General features: G+C 37.7%; 1 protein-coding gene across 2 annotated transcripts in view; it reads left to right on the top strand.

Annotated features, from left to right (window-relative positions):
* The window catches only part of phactr3b (phosphatase and actin regulator 3b), a 55,638-nt gene that overhangs the window by 25,326 nt on the left and 17,969 nt on the right, over positions 1–12,343 (top strand). For both annotated transcript variants that reach the window (XM_051913338.1, XM_051913336.1), the window contains 6 exons: positions 1,064–1,138; positions 1,316–1,465; positions 3,472–3,678; positions 3,790–3,985; positions 4,722–4,909; positions 6,479–6,632. In XM_051913338.1, coding sequence (XP_051769298.1) covers positions 1,064–1,138; positions 1,316–1,465; positions 3,472–3,678; positions 3,790–3,985; positions 4,722–4,909; positions 6,479–6,632 — 970 coding nt within the window. The remainder of the gene's footprint in view (positions 1–1,063; positions 1,139–1,315; positions 1,466–3,471; positions 3,679–3,789; positions 3,986–4,721; positions 4,910–6,478; positions 6,633–12,343) is intronic.

Consider the following 12,343-nt stretch of genomic DNA (forward strand, 5'->3'; position numbering starts at 1 on the left):
GATCTAATTGCTGAATAATAATCATCAAATAAACGTCATTGCTGTCATACTATTTCATTATACTAAAATAATGGCAATAATAAAATGAATATTTCCGGTTCTGGATTCTGACTGATTAATGTGCTGAATTTAAGCAAAATCACTCAAGTAACAGTGTGATTAATATAAATATCAAAAGGAGCAGCTGTGACTTTGTGCCGAATAACAGCTCGACAGCACAATTGCTAGTGTGATATTTATTTTATACAGTAGCAAATTTTGAGTAACATATATTTTAGACATAGTATTGCTTACTAATATAAGTAACTTTGTCTATATTTGTCAGTCAATGCAAATAATTTCTGAGCAGAATTGTACTGGTGATTTGTTTCTGAATGAATCAGAATCGGTTGAATGAATGATTCAATGACTCACTCATGAGGATGTGACCTACAGAAATACTGAACAATCCTGACTGACAGACAAGCGGAGGTGTAGAAGCAGTGAAAAGTTGCTGAAAAGATGTTTGTTTGTTTAGTCAAAATTATTTTTAAAAATGTATTATTAAAAAGAATTTTAATTTTATTTTTTAATGTATTTAAAATTTGGTATTTAAAAAATATTAAGTTTTTATTTATATATTTATATATATAATAATAATATTAATAAGTAATTAAATAAAATAATTATAAATTAAATGATTACATTTTATAATTACAGTAGTTTTAACAACTTTTCTAATCTTTTTTAGAATTTTTGCAGTTTCTACCCGAAAAAAATAAAATAAAATTTAGAGCTTGACATAATTAGAAAATTAGGCTGAAATAATAAAAATGTCCTTGACATCATCTTTAGTTATGACTTTTATTACGAATAAAGCTTGACCTTACAATAACAAATTGAATGAACTTGTTAATGGTGTTAAATATGAACATTGTTTAACATTTTTCACGTATTTCATACAATATCATTTTCATATTGAAAGCTGTAATTTTTATAAATGATTATTAGTATCTGTCCAGCAGCATTCGAGACAGAAGTGTTGTAGTGTTTGTGTTCAGTGAGATCTGTGTTTAATCCGCAGCGCTGGAGAGGAAAGTGCCCAGCAGGCAGAACCGTGAGGATCTTGTCAGGAAGGGGCTGGCGGAGGCTGGCATGGGTGAGAAAGCGCCACATCACGCTCTTCACTGCACCAACACTGCCAAACGCTCCTGCAGCGAACATGAACAACTGTAGCCAGATCAGCTTGTGCTGTTTGACCACCAGGAGAGTTGTGAGGTTTTTATGAGGAAGTGATGATGGCCGTTAAGACTGACCGGTTTTCTCATGCTTGCAGAGTCTGGCCTGGCCTGCGGTGGGAATACAGACGAGCCCGGAAGCCCCGCGCTGGAGGATTCAGACGCAGAAGAGAGAGAGGACGAGCCTATGGCGCCGCTGGCCAGCAACTCTGAGGATCTTGGATCTGATGAGGACAATCTGTCTACAGGTCAGGACTTGGTCTCTTGTGAAACAGATGACAAAAGAGTCAATGCGAAACTACATCCGAGGCTATTAACATTATTAATGCACATTCCTGACTGTATTTCATTAGTCCAATAGAAATAAATGATTGCCCATGTGTTCCCAGCTAACAGGGAATGTTCTCAGAACTTGAGCTGATGATCTGACAAGGTTCTCTCAAAGTTATGAACAGTAACATTAAAGTGCCCTCTTATGCTATTTTAAAGGTTAATGTTGTTTTGGCGTCTCCTACAACAGGTTCACATTCATCCAAGATCAAAAACACTTTAATTTTCTCATAATATCCACTGCAGCATCAGCTCTTTTCTCTCAGTGTCTGAAACGCTTCCATCAAGGATTCGCTCTCTCTAAACCCCGCCTTTCTGAGAGCTGCTCCGCTCTGATTGGTCAGAAACCAAACGCTCATTATCATATCTGAATCTCAGCTCTTGATTCACAGTGATACGAACAGTAACGATGGCGTGGGTTTTACCGTATCAATCTCATCAAAGTGGATTTGCTTTGGCAGCAGAAAACAGCGTCTTCTCGACATGAACAACACGAACCAAACTCTTCCAGTCTCAGATACAACTACAGTGATTGAGGGCGGGGCAAAGAGACCAGAGGCGGGCATTATGCAAATTAGTTACAAACATACGTAGATTCAGTAGAAAGTGAGACTGAATTACTGAATTACTGACGACTCGTTTCAGTTCAGAATCGATTCTTTCTTTTAAGAGACAAAAACTCTATTTATCTGAACTTTGATCTGTGAAACTTCGCACAAACAGCACTATTACACACTATATAAAAGGGAATATTCAAAAAAGTACAATAGGGGCACTTTAATAGAACATTTGTTCAAAATGATCTGGTCTTTAATAATGTTCTCAAAATGTTAGCACAAAAACATTATTTATACATCATTTATGGAGCTTTTTTAACGTTTTAAGTGTTCAAATGTTACGACTTGTTTCAGAACGTTCAGAGAACATTCAAAAGTAACGTTCCTGTGATGACTGCGAAATTCTAAAATGGAATGTTTCTTTAACTTTCATATAACAAAAAACAATCAAAAACAAACAGAGAAAACATTTAAAAAACTGGATGTTTGAACTGGAAGGAAACATTCAGAAATAATGTTTTCATAACTAAATGGGAATGTAGATTTTTGTTAGCTGTGTTCATGGTTCAAAATATACCTGGAAAAAGTCCTGCCGTTTGCTAAATATCTATTAAGGCAGTGTTTTAGGCTACTGTAATAGGTGATATAGTCTTCCTTAAATATTGTCAATAGTTAATAAAGTAATTATAATGTTGCTGTTGTAATGTTTTACAGTAATGTTATTGTAATGTAATGGTGAACTTGACCTTCAGCCTCCACAGTGTAAAAATGATTTTTCTAAGTTGTGAATAAAACAAACATTAGTAGAGTACGCTTTACAAGAAAATACTGTTACTTGGTTTCTTTATAATTATGTGTGAAATTTTCTCACAATATCTGAGTGAAAATCAGTAAATCACTTATCAATTAGTAAATCCCACATCATTTCTTCCCAGTGCACGTCCCGTCAAACAGCCTCTTCCAACAAGTGTGTTGTTGGTAAGAAGTAGATCCCCCACAATCCACTGCAAACTCATTGACCCCAATCTGATATGAAATGCCACTCCAGTCAATTCCCAGTGGATAAAATCAAGTCCTGTCTGACTTTTCTGTCTGTTTCAGAAATATGCGTCATTAGGGAAGTAAAATGGGTTGTGGAGGCTGTTTCGTGTTGACTTTAACAATTATAAATACAGATTTGATTTGATAAGTATGCATGGTATGTGCATGTTCACTTTGTGTTTTTGTGAATATGATTTTGTAAGTGATGACAATGAAAGGTGGGAAATGGACACATCTGTTGTCTTGAGAGAATGAGCAGCACTGAATGACCACTAGGTGGCGACAGAGATCACAGAACACACATTTCTGTCCTGATCTCTCTTCAGCTCGAGACACCACAGAGATGACGGAAACAGAAGGGGACCTTGGGCAAAGTGAGGATGAGGATAGGCCCTCTGTAGAGGCCAGTGTCGGGCCCCCCGAGGCCCCTGAGGGCCACGAGGAGAAGAAGGAGGAGCCACCGCTCAGAGAAGTCCACACTCCTCCTGCCAAACCTCCTGTGAAGCTGCTTACTAGACTGGGCAGTCTGGACAGTCAGTACCAATTTATCAACTGCATGTATAAATGTTTTCTAGTTTAGTCCAGAGGAGTGTAACAATGAAACAAAACGACAAAAGTGAAATCTTTTTTTTTTCGTCCATTAGGTACCCACTCCAATCATATCCGGCCTGCTCCAGCCACACTGCCCCGCAACTTCACCCTCCCCAAAGATGCCCTGAGGGGCAGGATCTCCACCCCCACCGGCTCGCCTCACTTGGGCGTCCTGCACCCTCAGCTGCCCCCTAGCTGCATCATAGAGGAACTGCACCGCGCGCTGGCCTCCAAACACCGGCAGGACAGGTGAGAGGCTCAGTGGGACAGTTCTTCAGAGATCATTTTATCATCATTTACAAAAAGAACCATATAAAATCGTTCACATGAATTGTGTGCTATGTAGTCTTGTTTGGGGTTTGGGGTTTTTAATGTTTTAGTCTCTTCTGCTCACTAAGGCTGCATTTATTTGATTATAAATACAGTAAAAACAGTGAAATATTATTACAATTTATAATAGCTGAATTTCCAGCATCATTACTCCAGTCTTCAGTGTCACATGATCTTTTTTTTTTTTCAGAATTATGTTGTTTCAAAAGAACAGCATTTATTCAGAACAGAAATCTTTTGCAACAATGTAAAAGTCTTTACTGTCACTTTTGATCAATTTAAAGTATTCTCGCTATTAATTTCTTTTAACTATAACAACAACAAAAATCTCTGACTGCAAAATAATTCAGAATGGCAGTGTTTGTGTTGTTATGCACTGAAAATTTTCAACCAGAACTTTTAAGTTTTGTTCAATTAAAAATGGCTCCTTTAAATGCATCACACCATGTCTGACAGCGACTGCAATCACATCGTTCTCTTGTATCACATGTTTTGGTGAACTGTTCTTGTAGTATGACTTTTAAGGCATAAATGCGGTTCATTTAACTGCATTTAACCCTCAGATGAGACAGATTTGAAGTCAGTCAGGGAGTTCAGATGCATCATCTTCCCTTTTCAACAATTCCTTTACATGCACCTCCTTGCTTTCATGTAGTTTCCACGGTAAGGAGGTCCGTAGTTCACCCAGACGGCGCTCGGATGGACGTCTGTCCCGTGCCGCCAGCACTGAGAACGAGCCGAGCGGAGAGATGGAGAAGAAAGAGGCAGAAGAGAACAAGGAGAACATGCGTCTGGACGAATACTTCAGCGACCCCGACAGCTGGAACGAGTCCGTCATCTCCGGTGTGTTTCTCACATCACAGGTGTTACATGAGAATTATTATTTTAGATTAACTGTTTCACAAAGTATCTGTTTAATAAAAAAAAAAAACCCAAAAAAACAGACTATCATTATTACTGTTGTTTAATTTGAACTGAGATTTGGGATCAGTGTTATTTTTGTATTATTTATATACTTACTATTATAGTATTTATTAATATTTTAATTAGCTTTTACCTTTATATTTTCTGTTTTCAATGTTTTTGCAACAATAATTGAATCTCTGATGACTCAATAAGTGCAGTTCACCTTCACTCCTAAAGGTGGCAGTGTCTGATACACAATGATGACGTGATGCTTCAAATTAATGCAGGCAGAAAACACAAAAACACACGAGGGTCATCAGCAAAACCTGAAACAGCTCGAAATGAGCAAGTTCTGAACGCAGTCAGATATTAGTGTCACTGATGGTGGATCTGAAGAAGCTGCCATTGATCAAAATATTGACTTTGAAGATGTTGAAAATGATAGTTTTGTTTGAGATGGTGAATATGAGCAGATGCTGAGTGTACTGAGAAATGAGCTCTGACGAGGACAGTGATAATGGGAAAACATCTGCTATAAAAAATTCAACCCTTCCAAGGTCCAAATATGCTTTATTTTATTCTTCTGTAAAGGTTATTAAGATATCAGGAGAGTTTTATACTCTTGCTGCAGTTAGAGATCCATCCGTGTTAGATATAGACCCGAATGTGTAATAATGATTGACGAAACATTCACACATTTCAGGGTTAAACGAGCAAGCACTACTCGCGTTTCCCCAGAAAAATCTAAGTATTGTTGGTATTTTACTTCACAAATTGGTCTCCGAGTGGCTGTAAATAACGTTGCGTTTGTTGCGTTCGGAAACGAAGAGGCTTTTCTTCCTCTAGACTTGATTGGGCAGCAACATCTGGTGTCCTACTTCTGATGCTCTCTGTCATGATGAGAAAGAGACAGACTGCACAAACAGAAGGAACTCTGGGACTGAACGAAACAGGGCATGAAAAAGTCATGAAAACAAACAGCAAATTTGGAGGAGCAAGATGTCTGGTAACGTTTGATGGGGGAAATGATAAAAACATTGAAATAAAGACTCCTTTGTCTTTTATGGCAATGATTTAGTGTATTCTAAACACAATGAAATACTAAAATAACATATTTACAGATTGACTGGAAACAAAAAATATATTACACACAAATATATTCTGTTCACAAGTGATATTTACCTTGATTTATCTTTGTTTTCTTCACATATCTCATATTTCATCTCCAGCTCTTCACTGACTCTGATCAACAAAAACTATATTAGGAGAAAAATTAATGGTTATAGTGGAAATGACACAATATTCTAAAGATGTTTGACACAGTCATAAAAACTGATATACATCAATTTTATACAATGAATATTGAAATGATTTGTTATGTTATTTTTTTAAACCGGTTAGTTTTATTAAAATCAGCCTCGGGTATGAGTGTGTGTGTATAATTGACCCTTGTTTGTGCAGATTTCTCCATCATTAATGACCCTGTACACGTGTTTGTGTGTGCAGGTACACTTCCACGACGGATAAGGAAAGAGCTTCTGGCGGTGAAGCTGCGTAACAGGCCCAGTAAACAGGAGCTGGAGGACAGGAACATCTTCCCTGTGCGCAGTGATCAGGAACGCCAGGAGATCCGCCAGCAGATTGAAATGAAGCTTGCCAAGTGAGTCTCTTTACTCCATGTCCCGTCATTGAGCTGGGCAGGTGGATTCAAGCTTCATACACAAATATTTTATACTGTTCAAAAGTTAGGGGTCAGTATGATTTTTTATATTATTTCTTATATGCAGCAAAGACGCATTCATTTGATTTAAAAGGGACAGTTTGGAATGTTATAAAAGATTATATTTCAAATAAATGCTGTTGTTTTGAACTTTTTTTATTCATCAAAGAATCATGAAAAATAAAATGTATCAGTTTCCACAGAAATCTGAAGCAGCACAACTGTTTTCAACATTGATAATAATCATAAATGTTTCTTGAGCATCAAATCATCATATCAGAATGATTTCTGAAGGATCATGTGACACTGAAGACTGGAGTAATGATGCTGAAAATTCAGCTTTGATCACAGGAATAAATTACACTTTACTATATATTCACATAGAAAACAGCTGATTTACATTGTAAAAATATTTCACAATTTTTACTGTATTTTTGATCACATAAATGCAGCCTTGGTGAGCAGAAGAGACTCTTTCAGAAACATTTTAAGAATCTTACTGACCCCAAACTTTTGAATGGTAGCGTACTCATTTCAGTAATAAGGTGTATGTAGTTCTCAGCAGCTTTACTTCAGGACTCTGGTTTACAGTGAGCATTGAGCACAAGCACAGGCTGAGAAGCACTCGTTTTAAAGATGGTCTGTGATTTAGTTAGAGTGACTCATGCGGTGAAAATAAATCAAGAAAACACTTTTCAGTACATTATTTAGCTTTGGAATGTGCATGTCATATTAAGTTTGTCACTAATGCTGGGCTTTGAATTCATAAACTCTGATTAAACTGTTGAACAACTTACAGTAATCCTTGGCCTCAAAAATGAGAATTTGGTCATTATTAACCAACCCTCAAGACTTTACGGAGAACAAAATTGGACATTTATTGTTATGTCTCAATATGAGATAGATTAGGTGTTGTATCAGTATCTGTCAGTTTTGAGTGTTCAGCCTTCAGCTTAATGTCCGTGTGTGTGTGTGTGTGTGTGTGTGTGTGTGTGCTTGTTTTCATGATTTATGACGACACAAATTTGTATAATGACATGGGTATTACACTGGTATTACGGCGTAAACATGTTTTATGAGGACATTTCATGAGTCCTCATATTTAAAATAGCTTTAAAAACATACTAAACAATGTTTTATTAAAAATGTAAAAATGCAGAATGTTTCCTGTGATGGGTAGAGTTAGGGGTAGGAGGAGAGAATGTACAGTTTGTACAGTATAAAAACCATTACGCCTATGGAGAGTCCTCACTAAGATAGCAAAACAAACCTCTGTGTGTGTGTGTGTGTGTGTGTGTGTGTGTGTGTGTATCTACAGCACACGCTAACTGCACTTCAGCCAGTTATGACATTTTTTCTGTTTCTGTGGAGCGATCACACTAATATCAGCAGCTCTGTTTTTCTATGGTGGACTTACATGGGCATGGAAAAACTCTGATTTTTGTGTTAGTTTTGGGTTTGTGTGATTTTGAGGTGTGCTTTGGATCTTTGTCCTGCTGGAATATCCAACCAACATAACATATTTATGATTCCATTCAAAGTTGTCTTGGGGCCTTTGAATGAAAAGCTGTCAATGCCAAACACCTGTAGTTTTGTGTTCAGAAAGCTCTGTTTTGGTCTCATTCGACTACACAACCTAGTTCCACTGAAAGTTCAAGTGAATTTCTGTAGGTGCACAAGTTTGTTATTTGATGACATGAAACACTTTTTTATGGAAACCCTCCCGAAGCAGTGGTGATTATATATAGATGGAGTCTAATGGTAGAGATTTGACCCCAGACCAGCTAACATCTGCAGTTCTTCAACTGTGATCCTTACAGATTTTTTAACTGATATTTTGGTGGTGTGAAAAAGGATCTATTAATAGATTTGTTCAAATGAATCAAAATCAGACATGGGGTTGATCTTAAACATAAAGATAAACTTAAAGATAAACGGTTTTGATATTTTAGGTTGTCAAAGATATTTTAGGTTGTAAACCTTTTTGTGTCCGTCTCTACGGAGAGCTTTTAGGGTAGCCAGATGTCCTGTTTTTCCGGGGAAATGCAGCACTGCCCAATGCAGAACAGGACATCTGCTCACCGTAAGTGGTTTGAAAGCCATTTCATGAGAGGAAAAACAATCACCTGCTCATCCTTACAAAAGTAATTCATGTTTGTGTTGCAGTGGTATTTTCTCTTAGTATTCTCACTTTGAATTTCATTTCCTGTTTTCTTGTCACAAAGATGGCTTCCTGTGTTTTTTATAGTGGTTGCATAATTCAAGCATCCTCATGCGACAGACTTGATTGTCATTTATGTTTCTTGCTGAAGTTACTCAAGTCATTATCTGGTTATGCCTCCTCAGTGACTGACTGGGTAATAAACAGCGGTTTCTGCCGGTGTGTGCTTGGCTCCTCCTCAGCTGTGATTATCACTGAACTAATCAAATATTAATGGAGAACATTGTGTGTGTAATCCCAGTGGTTGTAAATAACTGGAGAGTTGCTGGAGTAAGAAGAACAGGGCCGAGCGAGAGAATGAGGCTTTATAAGCGACTGCTTGCTCTGTTATGTAAAGTGAAGCTTTACTGTCTCGTCTGATTAACCCAACAAACGTCTCCTGAGCTTCACATGTTCAGTTAGTGCACAGTATAAACTAGATTTTAGTGTTTTCTGAAGAAAATGTGCTTGCAAGGGGATCACCTAACCGCAAAGTATACTTTGGTGTGCGATACTGACAAAAAAAAAAATATCTTGATATTTTCTGGGATTTTGTTAATAACGATAGTTAGACGATATTTTGTGTTTTTGTGCTGGTTTTCATCTTTCCACCGCAGAGCTGCACAGACACTGAACCTGAAGTGGGTTTTAGGTGTGTTTACACAGACGGTTTAATGCAGCTCAGAGGTGGCTTGAAAGCATTTTTATTCAGACATACTACATCCGCCATGTTGTCACTGTCATGTGACCTACGGCATCAGTTGCCTCGCTCCGGTGGCCTCATGGGATAGTAAGTATCCATCATATGCTCATTTCAGAATATTGCTGTAAGCAGAAGGTAATCCGGTGAGTTTTATGAATACTGTGAATTCAGACATACTACTCGGCTCACATACTGTTTTCCACCTAATATGCAGTATGGAAATGGCGTATTCAGTTTCAGGACTATTGAATCATTCATTAAACTGATTTGTTAAAACTGCGGATTTATTTAGAGACACAAAACAGTTCTGATGTGGTTTCATTTGGAAATTTTAGTTGACAAAAAGCAAAAACAGAACATTTTGACAATATTGTGTCTAAAATGTGACTCAAAATCATAACTCTATACTGTAGGTGCGACCCAATCGGTGTACTTGTGCACTATTCTATGATGTTTTGTAGTGTAAATAGTGTGTGTTCACACTGAAAATTACAAATAGAAAAAGTACAGTTTATATATCAGGATGATGCACTTAATTAACCGAACAAACGAAGTGTAGAAAGATGGACACTTCATGCACTCGACTGTCACAACTTTAATTATGTAGCAGAGGGGGCGGGGCTTCAGACACTGGTGACGAATGACAAAATAGCCTCACACACTACATGGGTGAGTACATAGTGCATAAGTACATAGTGTGTAGTGCGTCATTTGGGACACAACTCTTGTTTATTAAACTGTTTTATAAAATCGACATAACATTTGGGAAAAACGGCACCCTTGCTCGTGTGATATTGCTTAACTATTTAATTTGGTATAAATATAAGACACATCTCATGGGTAAAAAAATAGTCCTGTATGTCTTGAATTTCATGGCATTCTAACGGCATTAAAACAGGCTACATCACGCAGTGAAAGCATGCTCTCTCAAGAGGTGGTTTTGTTTGGTTTTTGCAAGGCAAGTGACATATGCTATAATGTCAGCTCACACATCATTAAAAAGATAATTATGATTTCATCTTACACGAGACATATTGCTCACCCCTACTCACACCATTGGTTGACATGTCAGAGTAATATTTAGAAAATGTCAAATCAATCCAGTGTCAGTGTCATTGAGCTGCTTCAGTACTGAACCTCGGGGTCTTCTGCAGCAGAATCACACGTTCACAGATCAGAGATCTCACCTTCCTCTGACATTCTCTCTCCTGCTCCCGCTATGTTTCCACGTGAGAGCTTTCGGCCTCATGTCGCAGGATGCCACAATTCATTTTCTACGTAAACACACCCTCAATAGTTCACACCTTTGTGACAAATTTGAAAGTAATAAGAAGGATATTTCTTAGAAGTTACAAGATAATAATAATAATAATACAATTGTAAGTTTGGCTACTTAAGCACTTTCAGAAAAAAAGGTACGGCACTTTGTCACTGGGGCAGTACCCTAAGGTACAAAAGGGAAAAGGTACTAATATGTACCATTTAGGGGTAAGTAAGGTACAAAGATGTACCTTTTCCCTTTTGTACCTTAGGGTACTGCCCCAGTGACAAAGTGCCGTACCTTTTTTTCTAAAGTAACAGCACAGCTCTCCTCGACAAGACACATGATTTGAAGAATCATTCATGAGATAAACACTGAAGTTTAATGTGTTACAGGTTTGTTCAAAACACTGCCTTAGCAAGAACCACTATTAAATACAGCTCTTAAAGAGATAGATCACCCAAAAATGAAAATTCTCTCATCATTCACCCTCATGCCATCCCTGATGTATATCGTTCTTCAGATAAACACAAATGAAGATTTTTTAATAATCCATCTGTGAGTCCATATAATGCAAGTGAATGTGTGCTTGAAAAAACACACGCAGCGATTGTGGCCCCAGTGGATGAATCAACGTCTTCTGAAGCCAAAAGATAACCGTGTGTAAGAAAAATAGTAATATTTTCAACTATAAATCAGTGCTTCTGGTCTTCTGTCATATGAGCGTTCGTGAGGGACGTCGTGATGCGTGAAGCTGGAGAAGCGGAGGTCCTCTGTGCTTCACTTCACTACACACGTTAACAGTGAGCCGGAAGTGATGGTTTATATTTTAACCAGTTTAAATTATTAGTATTTTTCTTACACATACCTATCGTCTGGCTTCAGAAGACATTGATGGATCCACTGGGGTCGTGTGGATCACCGTCACGATCGCTGCTTGTGGTTTTTCAAGCGTCAGCCGAGCAGCAGCCATTCAGTGGCATTATATGGACTCGCAGAGATAATTTTTAGGAAAATCATTTTTCATTTGTGTTTATCTGAAGAAAGAAAGTCATTTACATCAGGGATGGCATGAGGGTGAGTAAATGATGACAGAATTTTTGGGTGAACTCTAAGAAAATCTCTTTAAGAGGCCAGAGACATTATCAATGTTTCACTGAGGGTGCGTCTCAATGAGCTCCCTAGTTCAGTAGTCAGGGCACTGATCAGGGAGTCGGCCATTTTAAGGGCTGTTTCAATCACAGAATCCTACCACTGCACTGACACGTTCACTCCCTAAAAAGTCCCACAATGCACCATGAAAACCAGGGAATATCGGTGCTCACGATGTTCCCTTAACAGAAGTTCTGAAGCGCTGAGCAAACTCACTATAGACATAATGACACATGATAGATGTTTTTAAAAATACAAACTATTATATATTTCAACATAAACATACATCTGTAGACAGTTAATAAACATATTCTAGCTAACATTTATAATTTATT

The sequence above is a fragment of the Ctenopharyngodon idella genome, chromosome 11, assembly GCF_019924925.1.
Source record: "Ctenopharyngodon idella isolate HZGC_01 chromosome 11, HZGC01, whole genome shotgun sequence".
In the NCBI taxonomy this organism is placed as follows: domain Eukaryota; kingdom Metazoa; phylum Chordata; class Actinopteri; order Cypriniformes; family Xenocyprididae; genus Ctenopharyngodon; species Ctenopharyngodon idella.